Raw genomic sequence first — 26,800 nt, 5'->3', positions numbered from 1 at the left:
TTCTTGAATTGGTCGTGGAGGTAAGGGGTAACGGTTCCTTACTGAGGAGACCATTTAAAATAGGCAAACAAATACTTTTGATAAAGAAAAATCATGGAATATTGAAAGCTATTAGAGATTTCAAACAGAGAAAATTAAACAATAATAACGATTCAACGTGTTAACCACAAAGTTAAATACTTACATCTGATTCAGAATCCTTAAGTTTCTGCTTCTTTTCTCGGACTTTCATCTCGAACACCTGTTCCATTTCAGCCTCCATCTTCTTCATTTTGGCCTCGTGGTCTCGCTTCTCCTCCTCCATCTGAGCCAACGGGTTCCTAGCAAAAGCGCTAAGCCTTAATTTTTTAGCCAGAAAAAGAAGCATCGCCACAGAGTTGTTTATATATTATGTTAATACAAGCTCAGTAGACAAAAGCTACGGTGACTAGGTATTTGCTTTTCTTTCTGTTCTACACAGTGTTAGTTGGAAAATTAAAGCTGTTCATTATTAGTTATGTACACAATATACACAACACGTTGTACTACAAATGTTTCACCAAAATCTAGACTAAGTCCGTGATTCTAAAGACAATACACAAGTAATACTTACATTTAACACAAAACTAGCATATGAAAGAACAACTTCTTGAATCTAGTACTATGGTGAGATGTCTTTAAATTATTCGCATCAAAATCTGTACAATTTGTATTTCTTTTTTCAATGCAAAAACATAGGGCACTAGAATGACTGACCAGTAGGAAATTTTGTCCTAGTACTTATAGTTAATATAACATGATCAGTGGCGAAATATGTATATATATCAAAAATATCATTTAATTACATAACTTCTTGGGTGTGAAGAGCCCGTATTTGAAAAAAGAAAAAAATGCATAATAAATACAATACGAACAATAATGTACAATGTAAGAATTGTTTATTTTCTCACTATATTGGTTCAATCTTCTTCGTCGTCTTAGTTTTTAATTTTTTTATGTGGCTATTGAGAAAACTATACTGGAATTAAACCCAACTTGTCGCATCAAGGGCACTGCACTGCCTCAGCGAACACACAGATCTAAACAGCCGATAGCACCGAAGTTTTACTTGACCATTATCTATGATGAAATTTGGCAACTTGACTGCAATACTGTCTTCACAATAGTAAAATTTGTTTAAAACTGTCTTAGAGTCAAATGTGGTTGGCTATCTTAGAAGATGATGGTAGCAGCCAATTCTCATTACCTATTTTCTTTCATTGATGCATTTCAGAAGTCATACAACCACTAATCTAAGTTATGGCCGACAATCTGGCAAATTCTTTCCGCCATTCCTGAATACACACATCTGTAATTTAGTTCTCTTCCTAGTGTTATGGTTAGAGCGCGTGGCTTTATTACATGAAGTTCTGGGTTTGATCTCCAGTGGGACAGAATCAGATGCATTAGTGTGATTCAGATTGCACTTTTGCAGGTCTCTTCCTATACAGCCATGTTACTAACAGAGAATGTAACTACGAATCAAACGATTAATCTACTTGGAATAACTGATCATAGTAATTTCGCACACAAGAATTTTTAACCTAAAACGTTAAGCTAAATATTGTTCGGAAATGAAGTACAGTGTATCATCACGAAAATCAATGATTGCTTAGAAACATCCACTGGTTATGAGAACGTTACGACGTCCTGATAGAATCATGCATTTTTCTCAGCTGTAAGCAGCAAGATCTACGAACATTTTTCCACTGCATTTCGCAATACTCCTTAATTGTAATTGTAAAGATTCGGTCTGGGAACTGAATGTTAGGTAACATCCCGGCATTTGCCTGGCATAAATGAGGAAAAACCCAGGAAAACATCACTCAGGATGACTGGTCTGAGAAAGCTTTTACACGTTGTTGACTGAGTGTCCCCACAGTAAATTCGAACCCAGGAAAAGAAAGCATAATTTTAACCTATACAGAAGGTCTACAGAACGTCTACAATTTTAACGTCTACAGAAGGTCGACGTCTCGGGCACAACTAGTTACTCTAATTACATATAGAAAGTACCCACATGTAACAAATTTTCAGGTTAGGCCTTCCCTTAGATCTTCTTGGCAGATTTTTGAGCTGACAGAAATAAACAAATTTAAAACAAAAATATATGCAATTTTGAAATTTGCTTCGGTGGCGATGAACATATCGGAAACTAATCATCGTCAGTTTAGATCTTTTCACAAACTGGTAAAGGAATAATTTTCGTCCTTTTGAGTAAATTTTATGCATAATTCAAACTTTCATAATACGTGTTACTAAATCATAATATTTTAAGAATGACTAACTTTACGTGCTTCACTGAGGCAATTTACGGTGTCTGGGAGTACTTGATATTAATCACATCTGAAACACTTCACTGACTAAAATCTATAACGTTAATCCACTACTCAGCATTTCTTGATGGTGCACCTTTCTTTACAATCATCAATCCTTGCAATCACAATCATCAAAGTCGTTGGCATAAATAAACCTAGCCATACACACAAATACATTTTCCATTATACGAGGTGCATAGAACAACTAAGTAAACTGACTCAGTTTGCAACACAAGCTACAATGGTACACTAAAACCTTTTAATTTACTTTAACAACGTTGTCCTGTTTTACGTTAGCGTATATCACTTACGTTAGTGTATTTAAAAGTATTTACAACATACAGAAATGCCTCACGGTTTTTCCTGTAACCAACAACATGTAAATACTGTTTCTAGACAAATTACGTTTTAAATGAACTACACATTACTATGTCACGAGGAAAGGAATGTGCCAATATTCCAGATTCGAAGAGAAAACAAGAATTTTAGGAAAATTAAAAATTGATCAAACGACTGCGATCTTGGCCAATAACTAGTTTTTGGATCAGAGACCACAAAAAAATTTGAACGGCCCCTAAATCGAAAATGAAAATGAAATGAAATCTTTAACGTCCCACGGTTATGCCGGTTAGTCTAAGGGAGACGGTGATAATGAGAAATGAGTGAAATGGTGGAATGAAGAAAATGGGAGGAAACGGGAGAACCCCGAGGAAACCCACGAGCATGGTATTTGTCCACCACAAAGTTCACACGGCGCGAGTAGGATCGAACCAGGGACCCCAAGCCCCTAAATTCAGTTTTCGTATTTTTTATGGAATAAGCACATTTTATTGAGTTTAACTGATAGTTTGGGTTTGGCTACACTATATGTATTCTCAGATATAAGGTTTGGCTACACTATATGAATTCTCTGATATAAGGCCTACAAGACAATTTTTTGTTGAAATATATTGAATCAGGGCCCACAAAATTTCTGAATTGTCCCTAAATCGAGTTTTCGTATTTTCTACGGAATAAGCACATCATACGTAGTTAAGTGATAGTTTGGGTTTGGCTACACTATATGTAGTTCTCCAGATGTAAGTCCTACAAGAAGATTTTTGATTGAAATATATTGGATCTTTCGATCCAAAAAGCCGTAAACACCAATGCAGTTTAAATGATTCCCCAATGAACTAGATTGAGGATTTCAAGTTTGACGTTTTACAATTATGCCCTTTAGACTAAAGGAGACGGACTCACGTGACTGCAGCCTCTTCAATGAAAGAGAGTCCAATTATGCAAGTATGACATCATCGCAAGTTGATGAACATGATTTTTTTTTTTAAAGCGCTGCCTCGTTTATTCTAATACCAAAGAGGAAAGCTTTGCTAGATTCTCAATACTTCATATCCTACAATTATGCCAATTCATTTTATCGTTGTATGGATTGTACTAGAGCGGATAGGTGACTGCTATACGTTCCAGGAAATGGTTTATTACAATCAACGCTAAATATCATTTCAGAAGCAAACACGCTTTTACTAAGACAGTCAATACTTCCAAGTTTTCAATGGAATTGATTCTATAGGCTTCCCCATCTACGCATTCACTGGTTTCTTACCACTGCCCTCCATTATCAACACAACGAGTTTAGGAAATTTCTACGCAACCTCACAATAGAATGATGGTTTAGTACTTCCTACCTAGATCTCTGCATGGTAAAGTGGGACCTGAATTCACTACCAAAAGTAGAACTCAATTTGCCGACTCTCCGTAGATAACAACATATTGCTCACCTGAGTGTATCGAGACACACACAAGCTGAAGTAATGTTGAGACTTTACTGTTGTTGATCGTAAAATTTAGTTTAGTTTTCAGGGATACGAATTTGATTATTTTATCATTATTACTATTAGCATTAATTTTCTTATTCATACATATTATTCGGATACCCTGCACGAACGTTTTAACTTTTTGTTGTTGTTGTTGTTTTGTGATGAAGAATGACGATTCAAGCTGGTACGATACAATAATTAATACGTTTACCTTTGCAATTATGGTTATCTAATAAATCTCATAATAATGACCTTTCATGTATCAATTTCGAACAACTGCACTGAATCTGTTGGGGATTGAGGCACATGTTTATGTGAAACATTTTGATCAGAACAATCTACATTAGCATCTACCAAAATGTTTCCCAAACTATAATCACAAGAAATGATCACTACATCGAACTATACGGGTGTGGATGGATTAGTGTTTAGCGACTCTTTCAGCAGCAATGCTATATGAGACGTGAACCTACAGCTTAACGTAGAATCCGAACTATACGAGTTCTCTCTTGGAATCGAATCCTGGTCTCCCGCGCCAAAAGTGAAATATATGAAAGTTGTGTCAAAAGAACATAAAAGGTACGTTCGCATGTAAAAGACAATTTCCGTACAAAAGTTTTTTTTTTTTTTTTTTTTTTTAATTAATCGTATGAAACTAGAATTGTATTGCACTGCACTATGCTGCTTCAATAATAAACTCAAAACTAGACAACTCCTTGGTGTTATAACACACGAGAAAAAAGACAGCTCTTCAGTTGATAATGTATGATAAATAGATGGGGTTTCTATTGCCGTTATTTCTGGCTTTCTAATGCTTCTTATTTCAAACAGCTACGAATCTGGGCAACACACAAAATTCTGCGCTCAATGTGAATCGAACTGAGTAACCACGAGCATCAAATATATGTATGGTATATATCAGTCTATAGGGTATGATAATATTAATAATAAATAAATAATTATTAAAAAAAAAATAAATAAATAAATAAAAAAGGAATGAATCACCGAACGCTAAAAGTGCTCAGAACTTGGTGACTGCATCTATTCGAAGTAAAAAATACAATACATAGCACACAAAGTACAGAAAGCAAAAATTTCAATAATGACTACAAACTTGCCTTTTTTAAAAACGCACGAAAACACAAGATCTTCCATGTGGTTCTGTAATGTTCCAAGTACTATGAAACGAAGTGAACAATGTTCTTTTATTCATAGTTTTGAAATTTGTATTCAAACTATTATGTTATGATCTAATAGTATAAACTTTTCAAAAATAAACTACACTTAACGGTGGTTAGGAGTGAATTTGAATGGTTTTATATGCAACTGAGTAATGTAAAATCTGCGCGAATATGCCTATCATTGGAGCTTTTGGATAACTCAATATTTTAAATTTAATATTCTTTTCTTTGAGGATAAAGCTGTGAGTCCTCTTAAAAGACAAGAACTTTCGTTATCACATCTCGAGGCACTATATTATTTTTGTGTATTACCTTTCTGAGACCAATAACCGCCGAAAACAATTAGTTTTGCCGATTTTTTTTTTTCCAAGAGATATGTTATTTTATGTGAATTGTTTGAACTGGCTTATTGCTCGTTTTGAGGGACCTTTCATCTCAATTTAACTTTTGAGTTTTGAAACGAAGTGAAATCTCAGTATATACGGTATTACCAATTTGACAGTATTCTTGTGAAAAATCTGCATTCAAGAGCATCTTAAGTAAGTGGGTGTTTTATCATCATCAATTTCATGCTTAACGTCTGCACACATTTTATTGACTTTTATTAAGCGTACTTGACCGTCAATCGGAAGGACTGTTAACTTAAAATTTGATTCATATACCGAAAGATTCACAAAACTACGAAGGAGGTACTTGCAATAATTATGTTCGAAACTGCATTTAAAATCGTAATTGTTATAATTTGGTTCATTGGTTGATTTGAAGTTCAGTGTCCCGTTCAGCACCGAGACCATATGAGACGCAAACCTACAACTAATTGTGGGATCTGAACATGAGAGCTCCCACCGGGAATCGAATCCGGGTCTCCGTATCGACTTGGCTTATGCTAACCATATAACCAACCACGAGGGAGTTCCATAATTATTATAAAACAAATGAACTGTATAAATGTTCTCAATATTTGCTGACACGAATCCCAATAAGATATTTTATATCCAAGCAGATATTATATAAAAACCTCGAAAAGCGGTAAAAAAAAATCCTATAGAAGGCAGTGACAGGTTGACATTCACATCAACGGATATCTCGATAGTGCTGTTTCCGGGTCTACAGTCCACTTCACAATAGCTCTTTTCGTTCCAGCGATACAGCCGGAGATCCAACCCCAAAATCATTCTTAGTGACGCCACTGAACGGACAGATCATGATAGTGAACGATTACATTTATACGGAACTGATTACTGAATTCTTTATCTTAGTTACCAAAATGTCGAATTGCCTGTAATTATAGTAAATCTTTGAATAAATTACATAAAAGGATTTTCGATCTATCGGCATGAAAAATTTACCTTGCGATTATGATACAGAAGTAAGCGGCTTCGATATACATATTTATGTTAACTATATTTCAACTTCAGTTGTTTAAATAAAAAGTAGTCTTCATTATGTATGTTTATTTTTTCCTAATATATATAAGTAACCTATCTTCTATTATGTAATTATCCCATTTGTCTAGTGTTATAAGGTATAAACATTCTCGTGATATTGTTTATTTGCAAATGCTTTTGTTTTATACTACTAACTTCAAAATATTATGCTGCACGCAAATGCAACCTTGAAACATAATCTTGTTCAATAAATTTAAAACAAACTAGTTACTGAAGGAAAGAAATATCTGTCTTTTCGCATTTCAGGGATTAAAATTCAAATTATTAAAAAAAAAATACATAAAGTGATACTTTTCTGATTCAAAACTTTTTAGTTGTGAACATTTTATTTCAGTAAACTTAACTATTCCAACTTTATTCGACTATCCAGTTGCGATTTTTATAGCTACGCTTCTAAAATTGTTCTTAGAAGCTAAACTATCGAAGAACTGTACGACAGTACTGAGTCTATGTATACTTAGTTCTATTTCTTTTATTATCTTTTCTTTCTTTTTTTTTTCTTATACATCTATGCTCTTGAACCGAGCTTTGAAAATAAACAACTGAGCAACAGCCTTCAAAAATTGCAAACTTATATTATTATGTCTCTAGATTTGTTGATTTGAAGTGACATTTCAAGGTAAAACATAGCTATCTGAATTAGATAATGGTTGGTGTTTAAAATGGCCCCAAAACAGGCACATATGAATTTAATTTAAAAAGCTGCTGTTTTAATGTGTGTGTAATTATTAAGTAAATTTCCTTATTTATTGAAAAAAAAAAAAAAGAACTTGCCATTATCTTACATTTAACTGTGTCATATTAAAAATAAAATGGCAAGGAATTTACTGAGACGCGCTCGTATTTCGTACGGACAGAATTGCATATCTGTTGGTCGAAAAAATCGGAGACTCTTGCCAAATAAAGTGTGTGAGGAACAAAAACTACTATATACGAACAAAGAAAAGCAAATACCAGAGACAGAATCTTAAAATATTAAATTCAAAATCCAACCTGTGAGTAAGAAATAAAATTAAGCAAAAAAGATACAGCATGCAGCTACCACTTCACAGCAACAAGCATCCACTTCAAACCACAATTCATAGTAAACTTACGTCAATTCATCACCACTAAAAACAAAAAAGGAAAAGAAAACAATATATACACAATATATATATATTTATATCATAGCGCAAACGTTCTTTTTACAATTATATTTTGCATTTGTATTGTCTACAGATTACTCTCATTATGCAGTATTTCAACTTACAATTCTTATCAGCTACACATCCAGCATAAATACAGTATTTCTATTTCTGTATATTACTGTTTTTGAACACGTATTCTAAAAGTTACATGTTCAAATTTTGGAAATGATTCTAGAAGAACCTATTAGTATCATTAACCATATATATTATTACGGAGATTGTGTATTTTCTTCTTTTTAACGTACACTCATGTCCAAAATTATTGTCGCATGTCTATAAATATGTTGCTGTAGGAATATAATTTGATAACGAATTCTCCCGGTATTTCTTATAATGTTAGTAGGTGTATAATCGGCAAAGGCATGTATGTGGCAAATTTCATATCAAAAGTGCAGTAAATAAGAACAATAAAACGAAAATAAAACTTTCTTGTACATTTAGGAAACATTTTGTTTTAATCATTCTAATTTTCATATTTATAATACTTTTCCTACGAAATTTACCACAAATATACATTTCCCGATTATACACATAGTATCAGTATTAAAAATACCCAGCAAAATCATTATCAAATTATATTCTTACAAGAAGACAGTTATAGATATGCGACAATCATTTTGGACATGAGTGTACATTACATTACTTCAAGTATTCTGTTTGCCATCGCAGCTTGATTTTTAGTGGTCGCGAATACCACTTTATTCCGAACTCCTTAGGTAAATGTAGAGAAGATTCTTTTCAATTTGTTCTATTATTCAAAGAAATTTTCCCTGTATTCTTAGATAAATAGGTTGAATAACGTGGCGATCCTACCCGTCTAAAATTAAGCAGTGATAGCATGTAGTAGTCTGGGACCACGACATCTGAAAATAAGGTAAGTTACAGTTTAAGGTTGGTTTAAAGGGACAAGTTTTGCCTATAGATGTCACTATAGACTTCGTATCTCTCTCATGTTTTTTTTTTACCTTTAACGAAAATTCAAGATTTCTCTTACAAATTTCAACCTACAGATTTCAAACTTTAAGAGAATGAACTTCATAACCTATCGAAGGCAACAATCCGTGCCGATTTTTTATTTAGAATTTTCTTCAGTGTTGGAATGGGTTAATTGTTGAAATTGGATATCCAAATTCTTAATAATATACTGTTTTAACAATGAAGAAAATTTTAAATAAAAAATTGGCACGGATTGTTGCCTTCGATAGGTTATGAAGTTCTTTCTCTAAAAGTTTGCAGCCTGTAGTTTGAAATTTGTAAGAGAAATTGTGAATTTCCGTGAGAGGTAAATAAAAAAAAAAATAATAATAAAAAAAATACATGAGAGAGAGAGACGGAGACTAGTGACATCTATCGGCGAAACTTGTCCCTTTAAACCAACCTGGTCCTCGCAATTATACGAGACGTGGATTTACAGCTGAAAAGCATGTGTAGAAACTAAAGATCTTTCAGTTTAACGTCCATGATTACACCGGTTAGGCTAAGAGAGATGAGGATTAAGACAAGTGAATCATGATGCAAGAACTGGTGAGAGGGAACTGGAGTACCCCGAGACACAACGTTGCCCACCACAAACTTACCTGGCTGGGGATCGTGGCACCAGAGTTAACCGCTCTACCACTGAGCCACCCTGCCCCCAGACCAGAAACTGAATTTTGACTTCTGCACCAAAAGCGTCACGCGAGCCACGAAGTCTCAAGGGAAAAAAACTACATTACAGTGTTTTAAAATTACATTCAAATTCACTTCACTTCTGAATTTTCAAGTTTGTTTTCTGTATAAAATGTTTGCCTTTTAAAAAGGTAATTAAACTAATTAAGTCCACATTTCACTAAATGACTGGGAATGTCTGACAATTAAATTGAAGCCTCCCTTTTTAACAATGACAACTCAATATAACTAGTCAGCTAATGAAGTTCGATCGTTTTTTTTTAATTTTATTACATCTGTAAAAAAAAAAAAAAATCTTTCTTTGGGAAACAAATATTAAAATTCAGAAGAGAAATATTCAAAAGAATCTAATATCGTCTTAACATGAAACGATCCATTCAGGACATATCTCTACAACACACTTTACATCACGTGATAAGGTTCGAACTCACAAATCACTGAAAAGTACAATCGTTCGGGTCATCTATCGATGCTCGTTTCGTAATACACTGCTCTATCCGAGTAGAAATATTTCAGCTAAAAATTAAGACCTCTCCATTACTATACACAGTGAGTTTTCAAGTCTCACTAATATCAGAATATCATATAATCTGAGAAATACTTATATATTAATATTTAATTAATTATATACCGAAGCTTGTAAAATCAAATATATAGTTTTGAGAGAAATAGGCTACACTGAAAGCTTTGAATAAACATAAAGTTTCAACAGAACTTCAATGTTGATCACATTCTAAACACTCTTCTAATAAATTTTCGAAATGCTCTATCAGTTTTCATAATGTCAGGAACTTCTAGAATCATTTACACTACAAGAACGAAAAATGTCTCCGAACCGTAGATTAAGAAAAGAAAATATCTAGAACATTTGTACTCCGAAAAAAGTATTGTGAAAAATGTGCCATATTTCAATGAAACCTAGAAATACTAACACAATGAACTAATTACAAAGTTAAAAATCTAGAGTAAATTTATCAGAGCAAATGCTAGCATAGAATAATGTTTCTCAAATCTTTTCAAACTCAAAAACCATCTTGAAGCATATCTAACTTTGAAAGATCCACAAGAGAAAAACATTTTTTCTTTCTGTTACTCCGGATTAAATTATTTTTGTGACAGTTGGAGTTTTGTTTTGTTTTCTTTTTATCTTATTTACTTGCCTTTTTCATAAATTGCTGTCTGTTGTTTAACTTAACACTACTAGACGCGAAGCGGGCTCTGTCCCTTGTGGAACTAACGTTCAGTAAGACAGATAAGGGGCATAACATTTCTTCTTTTTTTTCAGTTTTATAGCAAGCTCTGTAGTTTTCAGATAAGCCCCTAAAATGAAAACTACTTAAGCAAGTATTTTCTACGAATTAAAAAACACTGTAAAGTGTTAAGCCGCAAGTATGAAAGCTTACTTCTGTACTTAGAGATATAATTGAATTCAAAAACGTCAAAAAATAAGTTTGTCAACAAAATTACGTATAAAGTATTGAAATAATAATTTTTTTGGATAACTAACTCCAGAATAAGTGCAAAATTATTGGAAGTATAATCGAGTTCCTAGTAAGTATTCTAGCTCTCGCATGATATGTTTTTTTTCTAAATATATGTTTGTAACCTATTGTTTAGCAGAAGCCCTTGTTGTTAAAAATAGTTTGCTTATCTATAAAACTGGGAACTAGTGTTAGTTTTATTTGTTTAAATATGGTGGGGAAGTATCCCTGATTAACTTATGCTAAAAGCGTCACGAAGTTTTCGAAAAGATTACTTCTCGTAATATTGATCTAGATATTAAGCGTGTATGTTACCAAGCTTTCTGGTATTCTTAGTGGCTACCTTGTTTCCAGATTTTATGTGCGGTATCCTCAAGGCGATCTGCTGCATGTCTGCTCAAGTTTGCTTGAAGCAAATTATGAGAAATACAAGGCACAATGTGATATATTTAAGATATAACAGATACCACACTTCTAAATCTTACTAGGACATCACGCCACATTGAACTTAAGTATATGTCTTACCATTCTTCTAATTTATAATTAGGTGCAATGGCTACGAGCAAAAATGCACAATGGAGAAAATATTTAAAAATGGCTAAGTTAGTTATTTAAACTCTGTTAAGCATTGGGAGTTAATATGCTAAGTTTTCCCTCATTTAATTTTCTAATAAAACAGTTAAGCTCCAGATATTTCCTTCACAGAGACCTTCCGGTTTAAACTAAACAAAAATTTCACCACACTGTATGTACTGTACATTTTAAACAAAATTCAAGTAGAAAAATATACATGCTGCCTAATGTTAAAAAAGTAATTCCTTCACCTTTCAATCAAACACTATACATAAGTACATCAACCTGCATATGCACAATTTACAATCTCTTTTACATATAATCACTGATGATAAAAGTTATTACTATTCCAGAAAATAAAATATATATATAATACATTACAAGTTTCGCTCCAGCTTTAGTCATGGCATACAAAAATGGTCTTTCGAAGGGGAAAACAAAGTAGTGCAATCAGAAGAAACATAGCATCTACAAGCCACATTGGAAAAGCTTTGGCCAACTTACCACACGGTCATGAAGCTGTTCATGACTCCTTGTGAGCATAAACTAAAGGAGGATTCAGACATTATTATTGCAACTAAAATTCCTACTACAACAAACTGTCAAAACCATTTTTGCATGCACATGCCTAATTCTTCGTTATGGATATCTAATATATGAAACCCACAGTTTCTACGAATACAAATAAAACTGAAACTCTGGTTAACAATCATTCACTAAATCCTTCTCAACATTTCTATTTCGAAAACAAACGATAATGACATACAGTTTCCAGCCCATGTCAGTATATCGCGGGTAGTTATTGTACTTGTTTTTGATCCTCTAAAGACTTTTTTTACCGAACATTTCAACTAAGGTCTTATGCAGCCTACGTATATTATCTATGCGAGCTACACGTGCCTTAATTGTGGATCTAAATATTCAAAATTGAAAATGACTATGTTTGTGACTTAGTAACTCTTGGACCGCCCGACCGATCTCGATCAAATTTTCAACATAAATGAGGTTCGGGCCTGGGATGATCTTTATCATTTCACTTTGACGGTACAACTTAGGGGAGGGGAGGAGGAAATATTTAAAATGTTCAAAATGACCGCTACTAGTGTCAAATCCATAGTTTTAGAGGTCGCTGAGATGAACAGTTACACTTCCGATGCTCTTTAAATCTAAATTCAGCCCCACAACTTCGTAAAGGGGGGCGGTATATAAAAATGATCGAACATGACCGATATTAAACGGCGTGACAAACATCTTGGTATTGAAGGCGGCGCTCCAAGTTCCTTTTAAATGCTGCTAGCAAATAAAAGGCCAGCGGTATTGCCACGTTTATATTGTACACACCCACGTTTATCCCCTGTCACCTGATCGCGCTGTAGTTTCTCTCCGTAGCCATAGCCACACTCCTTTACTACTTGGCTACGTCGCGCCAGAGCTTGTGTTTTATTCGTTTAGCTGAAATGCCAAGATGTTTGTCACAGGCTTTAGTGTCTATTATATAGTTTTCAAGGTCGCTGAGACGAACAGTGACACCTCCGATGCCGTTTAAATTCAAACTCAGCCTCCATTGCCTTTTATGTCCAAAATGAAACTAGTCTTCCCGTGCGAAGAACAGGTCAATTGGTTGGTTGGATTTAGGTTCAACGTCTTTTTCAGCAGCGGGGATGTATAAGACGTAAACCAAGAGCTTAACATGGGGTCCGAACCAAATGAGCTTTTGCCGGGAATCGAACCCTGGTCTCCTGCGTCGAAGACGTGTACGCTAACCATATAGGCACGAGGAAGCTCGATTATATTTTCGAGTTCAAAGCTATGCAAATTTCTCCGTACTGCCATTTGCTCATCCAATTTAAGATCAACTCTCTTATTTTCCTCAAAACTTAATTTCTGAAAACGTGTGAAACTACCTTTCACATCCACACAGCACAGAAGCAAAAATTACGCATCTATGGAGTTTTACTTGTAGTTTGTAACAGTTGTGACGATAAAAGATTTTTGTACGCATATAGTGAAATCTCTCTGAAGGACTGAGAATATAGTTGTTCTGTAGCGAAATGAAGTGCATCAGCGGCGAAAAATACACAATTCTAGAAATTTTCACAAACTGACTGACACAATCCTTAACGGAAACCAATTCCGGTGATAATTTTCTATCAAGGAATTATTTTTCTCCGTTCTTCATTTTATATATTATTCTAGTTGTGACAGTGTTTGTATAGTACTCTTGGAGCTTAAGAGCTGGTCAAAAAAGCTTAAAAACAATTATGTACGAGTTACTGCCTGTATTTCTTTCTTTCTTTCTTCAAAAAAGTATAATACGTTCTGTAACTTAATTGCAACTTTCCTTTCTCTGAATTTATTGCCTGATCTGAAAATCCTTAGTTACAAATAACGTAATTTCTTTAAGAAGACCATTACTCCAGACGACTGATCTTACTTGAAAACACTGAATAGTTGCCGTAAAAAGTTTTCACCTTTTTTCTTTCTTACTACTTACAGGGTGTCTACTAAAATTCCAAAATGAAATTTCGTGACTTTTTTGTGACTTTTCTTTACCAAATCACACAATTTCCTTACATTCTCAAGAGCAAATTTGGGTGCAAATTAGGCCGAATTTTCATCCATGCGATAGAAACGTACTTTGCTAGCGATTTGGTTGCGTCTAAGGCCGACCATAGACGTTTTTGGTGGTGAATTTTGACGTTTTATAAAACAAAATTTTCCAATCTGTACTTACATTTGTACATTAAAAAAAAATCGTGACCCAAAAGCTAAATTTCGTGACCGTTTTCTGATTTCCTGACTTTTTCGTGACTTTCGTGACCGATAGACACCCTGTACTTAGCTTGTATATGTTAATTCACCTCCTGGATATTGTGATTTTTTTCGTTGCTACCTGAAATACAGTTTCACTTGTCAGGGTGCTTTGTTTTATTTCTATTAAGTTCTTGATTGATTTTCTTACACGCCGCATGCAATATATTCACGTTCTCCTGTAGTGACTATTATTCCCTTTCGAATCTATGTTGTCCGTATACACAAGCAGTTAATTAATACCATTCAATGTGCTTCTGTTACAACTTTTGAATTTCTTAATCAGGCAGTCTCACTAGAGGTTACGTATTCCCTTATTAGATTTCCGAAAGACGCAGAAAATATTTTTTTTTTTTCTATCCGTAGTTTTCGCATTCATGCAATCTTGAGTATAGCGGATTTTTGTTTTTTTCCAACATTATTATAGTAAAAAAGTTTTATTAGTTTTTTTAAATAGCTTTATTAATCTGATTTTCAAAATAGCTTCGTTAATTTAATTTTCTAAATAGCTTTACTAATTCGATTTTTCAGAATAATTTTATTAATTTGATTACTCAAGAAATTCCGATCATAATTCCGAACTGAGGAAGAGTTTCTCTGTTTCGAACTGAGGAAGAGTACAACAAAAATTAAGTTGAAATCATCTACATGTATTGAGAAAGAAAAGAGCTCATTTAAAGAACATAGATTATACACAAAGATTTTTCTCCTTTTTCCTCAGTTAAGTAAATTATATACCAGCTTTACATTACCGAATCAGTAACATACAAACAGAACTAATCGAAAACACCTGAACTTCCACACATGGTTCCGCGTAGCGTATTCGCTAACGTTCTTCCCTTTGGTGCAAGAGGTCTCGAGTATGATTCCCAGTGGGAACACTCGATCGGAATGGTGTAAAAGCCTTTCCAGGCCAATCATCCTGATTGAGATTTTTCCTGAGTTTTCCTCATTAACACTAGGCAAATTGGATGATACCTAGCACTAAGGTCCCAGGCTTCCTTCTTCACTTCCCCGGATTGTTACTGACAGGGGACATCATCCCTCATATGTGACGGGCTTAAAAGGACATATATTTCGAATGCCCACATATACAGTTTCTAACCTTAATGAACCTCCACATCTATTCTCTGTTCAGCCTAAGCTCTAAACTGCGATAAACAAAGCCACGTGAAACTAAATCTCGCTGATTTGCTGTCGGCTTACCGACGCTTGTACTCCTCCGCAAAATAGTTCATATGATTTGATTATTCCTCTTACTATGAATCTCCATATAAAACTACTACATTATTATAAATGACAAAAATATAATACGGATTATCTAATAATACTGCAATCGAGTGTGCATAATGAAACAATAAAAATAAACACTAAGCATGCGCAGTAATTATGGCGCCAATCAACTGCGGAGGCATGTTCCGCTTTTAAGTCTGAAAGATGGCTCACATGAATCCCGGTTCCGCGAGTATTGTGGTGAAACACCAACAAGGAAAAGATAGTGACATTCTCAACAATTGCTTACCAGCGAAATTCAAATCATTTTTTTAATCTTTCGAGTTTTTTCTTTCTTTCTGCTGCTGCCGTATGGGCAGCACGAGACAGTATTGTTAAAATGCACGTGTATAATTTGTTCCGTGAGAAGTGGAAGTGATACATCACTAGCCAATCATATTTGTGACAAGTGGAAGGATACAATTTTCTTGTTTATCGGAGTTTAGAGCTTACATTGAACAGGGAATAGAGATCCTGCTTTTCTGCTCCATTCCTGATTGTAAACAGAGCTACATTTGATTTTCCATATATCTATAAAACCTAAGAGACGAGAAGGATTTAGTATCTCCAAATGAAACACAGTGCGTTCTGGAATTCCTTATACTTGTTCACTATTTTATTTTGTAATTTTCGCTCCTGCAGAAACTGTGAATTTCATTTTCAATGAAATTATATAACAGCAAGGAAGAATGTAAATCTCTTCTTCTCCATCTTAAATAGAACAGGTTATTGAAAGAAATAAGAAGCATAAAAAGAATTAAATAGATCACACAAAGAATAATAAACGTACTTCAAATAAGCTGCCACAAAAGTATCCAGCAACGTAAAATGTGAGAACACTAACATAATCTAATTTTGAAGAAATGCTGAAAACATAATCATGTCCCTACGTTTCTGAGATATAAAAAAAACTTTAGGTAATAGGATAAATTTATAAACCGTTTCTAATAGTTGTCTTGATGGCAAATTTTAGTCTCCTACGATGTTCGTTTTGTCGAACAATTAATCAATGATTTATGTTTACGTTAAATTCTACAAGAATCCTGATCTTAGAAAATTTTTTTAACTAGATATAAGATGTGAACAGAAAGCATGACAGTTTACAAAATACAAATACTTACAATTTCGTGAAACGAAGTTCCCACAATATTTTGCGAAATTTCTACCTTACTTGTAGTCATTAAAATGGTTAAAAGAACAAGGAAAGAACGTTTAAACTAAAGGTAAATATAGGATTCTATGAACAAATTTAAAAACAATTCTCTACACCAAAAATGATACTATTTCGTCCAAACAAAATAATACTTTTGGCGTGTGGTTTGATGGAAATAATATATTCAAACGAGTGCTTAAAGTATTCATAGAATCTATATTTAACTTTCTCATCAAACAATTTTCCTTGCTGTTTTACCCTCGATAATGGGAGTCATGATAAAGATTAGATATATGTTTCTTTAATTCTAATTATTTTGCTCATTTCTGATATAATATGCACCTAAACTACTTATGAAATATCATTTAAAAATAATGTGCACATTTATACATCTATTTTTTAAAGAAAAATGGCCAGTCTCAACCTACAATTGACTCTAGAAACTTAACATCCAGCTAAACTTCAAAATCGATACCTTCCGAAATTCATATTTATGAAACGCAGAGGATTTGTATGTTAAAATGTGTACACTTTAGTAAATCTCAGAATATAAAGGTTATATTGATGCTATAATATAGTGTGTCCAGCTTATATTTTTAATAAAACTGAAGTTTAGCTTTCCCTGCAGATATTTACCGAAGAAATTCTGACCAGAGTCGAAGAAAATTAGGATTTGCTGAGCAGAGTGTGTTTTTCTAATGAAGTAATATTTTGCGTGAGCGGGACAAGAAACCAGCAGTATTGTGGCATTTAAGAGAGATAAAAATCCACATACCCTTCAGGGGACTTCCACGAGACTCACCAAATCTACGTGTATGTTCTGATAATTACGGAAAAAACAGGTGATCAACCAATTCTTTTTCACTGATGTGACAGTGACTGGCGTCAAATGCTTCAATGTACTGAATCTTTATAGAGTGTATTCGTCAGGAACCATTTTCTAATACGGCGGATTTTTTCCTACTGCAAGATATTTTAAGTAAACAGTTCTCCAGACGATGGACGGGAAGAGGTACACCAACTATTGTTTAACCTCCACGCTCAGCTAATTTTACTGCCCTGGACTTCTTCATATGGCAATTTATGTTATCAAGGACATAGCACGCCTGTAAAGAACTGAACGAGGAGAATATCATGCTACTACAGGGTGCACATACCGAAGCTGCACGAGTATGCTGTAACAATGCACGAGCTTCTATTCAACGTACCACAAAGATTTTTTACTCTATCATGTTTAATTTTAAAATTATAATAATTTCATTTATTAAATTTATAAGCTGGACATACATTCTTTTTAGGCTGCTTCCCACGAATATCATTGATAAATGGAGAAAATTAAAGAAATGGCAAAAAAAAGTACAAAATACGAAAATGTAGAACTATTATATTACATACACCATGCACGTTTACCAGCAAAAATAGGATATATCTTTTACATGTTCATTTTGTCAACAGAATATAATTTTCAATACTGTACAAACAATTGTCTTTATATCAAAGAAAACTGAGTTAAAACCTGTAGAATCATTCCAAAGTTCCTGACAAAATAATATGCACAGTGTGTAAATATATTTTTGGTTGTAAGAATTTCACAACCTTTTCTCAGACACGCTGATGTGGTAGAAAGTATTCCAAAAAATGGTTATGGATTGCTTATGTACATCGCGAATATGCCAGTTTTATGCTTTTGTGATATCCACCTTTGTTGCTGCGTTACACTTAATTTTCTGCGTGATTACCCTGATATTTGCAAGAAACCGTATGAGAATATATAGCATCAATATAGCTTCCAATTGAGAGAATCACTAAAGTAACTGCATATATATTTTAACCTTAAGAATTTATATTATGAACAAAATCTATAACGACAATCGACTTAAGAAGAATGATGTTCCAATAACACTTACACCTGAGATAGCCTTTCCTAAAATGTTATTCTGGATCCAACGTGAAGTAGAAAGAAAACTGATAATTTGAAGAGATATTTCATGGTAAATTAACAATTTTGAAATGTCATGGTTGCATGGAAGAGAACATGCTCACTCCACGAAACATGTAAGACGATTACTTACTTATTTGACATTCTGGTAGGTTTCCCATCTGCTCCTAAACCAGCCAATTTCCGACAGCGGTAGTTTTCATAATGAACATTGTTGGTAACATCCTTGAGGTCTTGAAGATGAGTACGTATCAACATATTGCGTAATGCAATGAAGTCGCAGTGCTCCAAATTCTCCACTGAAAGTAAAAATAATTTTTAGTTAATATTAAAAGAGATTCATTCAGGATTACTGATATTGTTACGCAGAAAGAAGGTTGTTAATCACAAAAAGTAACTCATATCGATACTTTCCAAATATTCACGAAAAACATTTTCAGTTCATGATGTGAGCAATCTTTTAGAAGAACAAAGGACAAGAAAGAAAAGGAAAACGGGAAGAACGAGTAATAAAATTAACACAATCTGCAATAGAAGTTAATGGTAGACTCATGTTGATGAAATGGTCCATGCACAATCTTACTTGTTGCACGCAACAGTGGTTATCAAAGCAATGTTCGAAGTAATGAAAAAACAATATTTGTAACGATTGTGGGAAAACTAAACAAAATTGTCCAGCAATGGATACCAAATATTATCTAGAAGGTATGAAACACGATTTAATGCTTCTTTTTTCTTAAAAATAAATAAAAGAAATAAATAAAACAAATGTGCAGTCACTTCAATAATACCTTCTTCTAATAATTTCGTGAGGTATTCCTAAGATATTTTGATATGCGTTCCATTTTAAGTGCGTATAGACGTTTTTCGTGAACTTTTGAAAGGTTTCATTGGAAGTGAGTTTGATTTTATTATTCTTTTTGTCTTCCTGACGCTTAAGTATTGAATATTATTACTACCATGCCTTACATGTTTTTGAATGCAATAAAATGGATGATCAATATAAAATCATCTAAAACGTATTGAGCCTTTTGCGCACGAGATGGCGTTAGTGTCTCAAATCTTAGGGTATGTGAATTACAGCGGATCAGGTCTACCGTTATTTGACAGCAGACAGTTGGAAGTTCGTGGATGTGAGGGGGAAAAAAATGGAATTTTTAGAATCAGATTGTAAGGTATTGCGCCGTAAAAATGAGTGAATTTTTCACAAAACTGCTTCACATTTTACAATTTTATTTCGATAAAGGCGCAAATGCTGCACAAGCCTGTGAATAAATTTGTGCTGTTCATGGGTCAGATACGTTATCAAATGCAACGGCCAAAAGATTGTTCAGTTGCTTTCGTTCTGGAAACTTCGATGTCCAAGATGCTCATAGCAGTGGATGAACAATCTCAGCAAACATGGATGATATTCTAGCATATGTCAAGCAAAACAGGCACATAAGCAGTCATGGCATCGTCAATGATCTAAACATCATAACGAAGAAAGATGTCAACAAAAAGAAGCTCGATGTTTGGGTGGCACACGACCTAATGCCATCTGAGAATCTCTACTAAAACGTAATGACTCGAGCCATTTCTGAAGCAGTTGATCACGAGTGATGAAAACTGGATAACTTACGATCGCAATGTGCGAAGATAACGGTCGAAACGAGAAATTCCAGTCTGTGGCAAGGCCATCACTAACGCCCAGGAAAGTTATGCTGTGCGTTTGGTGGCACTGAAAAGGCATCATGCATCAGGAGTTGCTGCTATTGGCCAGAACGACAGTCTCAAACCTGTACTGTTGGCAATTAGCGTGAGTGGACGTAGCAATTCTAGAGAAACGGCCGGAACTAGTCAACAGAAAGGGTATCATATACCATGCTGACAACACCCGACTGTACTTATACCGTGTTTACTCTCGTAACAGTCGCCCTCGCAGTCACACCTTAAGTTTGAAGTAAAAACAATTGCCAGAAAACTTTCCCCGCATAAAAGTCGCAGTCTACGGGATTTTTGTCTTCGTGAATGCGACTTTCTTCGAAATTGCTTATCTTGCGAAAGAACTTTTATGCAAGAGGAGAGTACAAAGTTAGTCTTCTGATAACATCTAACAGCGTATTAAAAAGCTTCAAAAAGACCATCATATCCAAAGCTTTGGACGGAAGTGAAGATGATGTTCTGTGGAACAGTTACCAGATACGTCACACGCAGATATGACAGAAAGTGAAACTTCAGTTGAGAGTGAATAGTGCCTTTCGCATGTATGGACAGCTCTGACACTTCTTGTGTGTATGTGTTTCTTCTTTGTGGTGTTACATAGTTGTTATTCATGTGTTTCCAATTTATGTAAATATATCGTTCTTTTGTGCCAATGCCAAGAAGATATTTTTATCTCCCACGAATGGGTAAGTTACGAGTTTATTTTTTTTTACAAGTTTTAATATTTTACTGGATGTAGGCTATAATTTACTTTTTATGTTGACACATTGCTGTATCTACCAAAATTCGAAATTGTTCCCATTGTTGCGATAATTGAGTGACAACTTTCCTAGCGTAATAGTCACAGTTGGATTTTCGCATTAAAAAATTGGTACAAAAAGTGCGACTATTATGCGAGTAAATAGGGTATTTAACGACCCATCAGAACTTGAGAGGACTTGGCTGGATGGTTTAAATGCATCCACCGTCTAGACCAAACCCGGCACCATCAGACTATCCTTTGTTTCGGTCTTTGCAAAACTTCCTGAATGATGCTACGTTAATTTCGAACGAGGAATGTGAAAACTATAAATGTTTTTTTGAACGATTCAGTCTCCTTCAAATCTTCTAGGATCACTTTATTATAAGATTAAAATGTTTAAGCAAGGAAGACAATGTAACTAGGAAAATTGTTACTGACAAAGATTTCCATGAGGATCGAAATTATATAAACTCAAAATTTTCAATATGATACAGAGATAAGTACTTTTTGTTTATTAATGGAAGAGATTTTTCTCCTTTTAACTGAAGAAGAAGCACCGAAATATCCGATGAGCTGTCGATATTCAGTACGTTCGTAGTATCAGATGATTCTCGCAGAACACAAGTAACCATTAATTACAGAAATAAAATGAAAATCCACCTATCGAATTATTCTTCTCTAACCTGTTTTTCAGCCGTAGCTCACCTAAAGAATTTAGTCTACTGTACAAAGTAATATAGAAGTCAGTTTTCCGTAGGAGAAAATGCATATATAATTAGATAGAATTAAAATATTGTTGAGTTTCTCTGGGCAAACTGTGTTAAGCATTAGCGCCATCTGTGTAGAGAATGGTGAACTGCGAGTACCTGGTAATGATAGTAGGCACTAACAGAAGCAAGTAATCAGAATACTGTTATTGTCTCCATACTATTACGCAGTCGGCCTTTGTCTTATGCATGATATGGCGTGTAAGTTTACTACAGAAGGAAAATCTTCATGATATAATTGTGGTGGAAATTTGACAAAGGCACAGAGAAATCCGCACTAGGTTTAGTGAAATTCCGCTGCCAATACAAAAATTACATATTTGATTAACTTTACGTAAACAAAGTCCCCCCCCCCCCCCCTTTCTTTTCAAAGAGAAATGAAACAATATATCATCGTTGCTTAGCATGCATAGCAAATGATAGGAAAACATATCGAGCATGTGCGGCAGATGGTTGTTCTCTTATCTTTCTTCTGCAATAAATACAGATTTCCTTTCTTTGGGTGACCAGATTCTGACAAGCGAAAAGTAGGACACAAGTATAATAATATATGATAGTTTAGTGCGTTGGCAAAACTCATATTCTTATTTCATTTAACGTTAACCTAAGTTAATCGTTCATTTTTTTAGGAAAAAAAGAGAAAAATGCTGAACAAAAGTATTCCAGGAATTCAATTCAACTCCAAATATTTTGTTGAATGACAAAATGGTTAATTTTTATGAACATACAGTGAAATTCCGTGTTGGGCTAAAGATTTTATTTATCGATTTTCGGAGCGTTGTATTATCTTAAGGAATCAAAGAAAATTTAGACCGGCACGAGGGAACATCTACTTGGTTAGCATCACTGTCGCAAGTTGGGAAAGAAAACTTTCCTACCTTATCGATTTCTCAACAAGCCCTTCTCAATAAAAACAATGTATTATGAAACATAGTTTGTTGATTGTTCCATCCCTAATCTTTTGAGGAGTGGTTTATCATTCACAGAGGTTCATCATTCAGGAAAAGAGTGCCTAAGATTAAAAATGTTGTGAATAAAGAACGAAATATGAAATCAGTTAACTCAGGACATTTAGCAGGTCATTTTTAAAAAGAAGGACATTTCTCCATTTTCTAGGCGTCTTCGCAACACGCAGGATAGCTCTTTAAAAAACAGTACTGTACTGCGAAGATCAGTACGTCTGGTCACCCTACCTTTCTACAATATCATTATTTTTTTTCTCTCCTAAGAAAAAATGACTTCTGGACCGCTCGATACACAGTGGTTAATGAACTCAGTACCATAAATTAAGGTGACTCTCTATATCAAATGAAAGAAAGAAAGAAAAATTTGTAATAAACCTTTTAGCTATAAAGCTTCCTTTTACTTATAAACCGCCAAAAACATGAAATATCACATTTAGAACGTTCTGGCTTGAAAATTATGACCTCTCTCAAGTGATTCACGAAATTGCACAGGAAGGAGTAATTTATGCGCTCTATCTACATACTTATGTTCCTTAATCCTTTGGTACCCATTCAACGAGTACTCAATTAGTACTTAGAAAGTGAATCCCCGTGCCCCAACTTGTACTTTATACAAAACAGCATTGACAACGTTTGGAAGGTGATTCCTCACGCCAAAATAAGACAAAAAGTTTAGACCAACCTGGGTGCAGAAATGCTTTCTCTCGGAGTTATAGGTTGCCGAAAACATGAAACAATGAACTTTAAAGGTCCATAGCTCCAAAACTATGGGACTTACCGTAGTCGAGTCAAAACTTCACTAAGGATCTATGTGCGCTATCCAAAAATTCATGTTTCAGAATCCTAAGCTATTAACGCAACAACTTTTATAGACAGTTTGGTTACGGGCATATAATTTTGAAGCTCACCAACTACCTCTATAAAAGTACCGCAGGATTCTGAAACTTGGATATTTGGATAGCGCACATCTTAGGACCTAAGTGAAGTCTTGATCTGATTACGGTAGGTTCCATAGTTTTGGAGCTATGGACCTTGAAGCTTCATTTTTATCATGTTTTCGGCAGCCTGTAACTCCGAGAGGAAGGGTTTGTGCAGTCAGGTTGATCTATACTTTTTGTCTTATTTTGGTGTTAGGAATCACCTCTCAAACGTCGGTGTTGTTTTGAAACACCCTGCATAATTCGTTACGTCGGTACTAGGGGATTGTGAAACATGGTACTAGTTCCTTGAATCAATTGCAAGAGGTCTCATAAGCCAGGGCGTTTTAAACTTGAAGTTTCACATTTTCGGCAGTTTATATCTCTAAAAGGAGGTTATTTTTCGATCCTTGTTTTTTAGAGCTTACTAAATTTTTGATCCTGAGTTCTTGCATAAAAGATGAAGTTTCTGCGAGTTTCTTAAATGAAATAAACCACTTGACGTAACAGCCCTTTTGTGGGTCTGAACAGCTCCAACGCCATCTGTTAGCGCCCTGCTGAACTACGTCCAGCTTCGCGACAAACACGTGGTCAGGGCGCTGCGTTGTCATGTCTCTAACAGGCGTAAGAGGAGTTTTATTTGCGTGACTCCTCAGTTTGCCTCACGACGTTGGGTGGACGCCGAGAATCGAACTGGGACCACGTGGACGTCGTCAGTCCAACGCTCTAACCACTAGGAAAATGAAAAATGAAATCTTTGAGTTTTACGTCCCACGATTATGCCGGCTAGGCTAAAGGAGACGGTGATTATGAGAAATGAATGAAATGGTGGAATGAGGAAAGTGGGAGGAAACGGGAGAACCCCGAGAAAACCCCCACACACGGTGTTTGTCCACCACAAAGTTCACTTGGCGGGAGCAGGGTTTGAACCCAGGACCCCATGCACCAGAGGTGAACGCTCTACCACTGAACCACCGCGCCCCTCTCTAACCACTAGGTTACAGTGTCCCTCTTAAATCATATAATTCGTTCTTTATCCTTGGTAATGTTTTCGATCACGAAAAACTTTTCTATTTAACAGTCTTATATGTGAAATCTCACCAATTACATTTTTATTTGATTTAACAGGGTGTCTACCGAGTTTCATTTCTAAAATTCCAGTTTATTTCCAGTATATTCAGTATAACTATCAGCAAAATCCGTATCTAATACAGTGCTTTTTAAAAGTTAAAGAATAATCATACTCTTGATGATTTCAGATTTGTAATTGTTTTCACCATCAAAAGAATATTTTATTTTCAATAAATTTCGTTTGCCTTGATTTTTTCGAAATCCAATGATTTTTTAACATTTTTTAAAAGGGCTTCCCAACAGCTCTCCACTCCACCCATTGCTTTAAATGTCTAATTACAAAATATATTCAACTCTTGCTTCGGAAAAATTTATTAATCTCAATGGATACAAAATTGTTTCTAAGACTATGAAAACAATTACAGAAAAGTATTGTTGAGAAATTACCAGTTTCATGATTTTTCCAGTATGTGGATCAAAATTCCAGTATATTTCCAGTGTTAAAATTAAATTTCAGTATAATTCAAGTAGTTCCAGTATCAGTAGGCACCTTGTTTAACAATACTTCCGTGAGCAATGACAATGTATGTATTATTTTATTTTCTTACCCTCAGCCACACCCCATGGATACTTTCTTCCTCGAACTTTTTTCCCGTCGACTTCTATCACTGTATTGGAACCAACAACCGCAAACGGCACTCTGTCTTTTAACATCTTGTGAAGTTTCGTCTCCTCTTCGTCCTCAGTGTCAGGAAACTCGTAAATTTTAATTTTATGTTGTGCTATTTCATTCAAGATCTGAAATAAAAGAGAAAATAATTATTTCAATGAAATATATATAAAGTTGAATATCATATGATATATGCTTCCAATACCAACTGTGATTTCCTATTGGTAATCTCTTACCTACCTCATGCATAAATTGCTGTCCATTCCATAATGAATACGAATTTGTCCTGATGAGGTACATATGTAACACAATTATTACCATGGGAGATGGACTTTCAGGATATTAATTGATATGCATTATTACGGAAGTTACATTAATGCGTGTTACGATTCATTAGTTCATTTCACACCTGTTACAGATGCTGGATTACGGTATTACTCCTGCATCACAGTTCATCTTTTAGAGCACTTCTCCCGTTTTATCAAATAACTGTGATGATAATTCTCTCTGACTTCCCTTGGTTAAAGAGGGTACTTCTTAATTATTTATATGACGAGTAAATTTCTCCAAAGAGCTCCTTCGTGGCTAAGCGGTTAGCATACTCACCTTTGGCGCGGGAGACCCGGGTTCGATTCCCGGCAGGAGCTCATGTGGTTCGGATTCCACGTTAATCAGTAGGTCCACGTCTCATATAGCCTCGCTGCTGAACGGGACGTAAAACTCAAAAATCAATCAATGAACTTTCTCCAAGAGAAGTAACCTAAATGCCACAATGTACAACTAGCTTTAAAAATTAGCCTTTTTTGGAATATTTCCGACATGAACCATCGATTAAAATGAGTGTTCTGTCTTAAATAAAGTTTCGTCCTCTTTAATTAACAGAAAAAAATATTAGGTCCATCTAATAAGCAATGTTCTTAAATGGAATAACAGGGTGTCTACTAGAATTCCAAAATGAAATTTCGCGACTTTTTCGTGACCTTTTCTTTCCCAAATCATGAAATTTAGTAACATTCTCAAGAGCAAATTTGGGTGTGAATTGGGTCGAATTTTCATGCATACGATAGAAGCGCGCTTTGCTTGCGATTTGGTAGCGAC

General features: G+C 34.7%; 1 protein-coding gene across 11 annotated transcripts in view; it reads right to left on the bottom strand.

Moving 5' to 3' along the window:
• The window catches only part of pnut (septin 7-like protein pnut), a 451,701-nt gene that overhangs the window by 64,720 nt on the left and 360,181 nt on the right, over positions 1-26,800 (bottom strand). For 10 of the 11 annotated variants that reach the window (XM_081755644.1, XM_081755661.1, XM_081755586.1 and 7 more), the window contains 4 exons: positions 25,641-25,830; positions 19,000-19,165; positions 12,196-12,237; positions 185-320 (listed from right to left, as the gene is read on the bottom strand). In XM_081755644.1, the coding sequence (XP_081611770.1) occupies positions 185-320; positions 12,196-12,237; positions 19,000-19,165; positions 25,641-25,830 (534 nt within the window). The remainder of the gene's footprint in view (positions 1-184; positions 321-12,195; positions 12,238-18,999; positions 19,166-25,640; positions 25,831-26,800) is intronic. The other variant, XM_081755601.1, reaches the window with a different exon arrangement.

This window comes from Thermobia domestica, chromosome 1 (genome assembly GCF_964235325.1).
Source record: "Thermobia domestica chromosome 1, izTheDome1.hap1.1, whole genome shotgun sequence".
NCBI lineage: Eukaryota > Metazoa > Arthropoda > Insecta > Zygentoma > Lepismatidae > Thermobia > Thermobia domestica.
The sequence above is the reverse complement of the archived record's forward strand: the minus strand, read 5'-3'. Positions and strand labels throughout refer to the sequence as shown.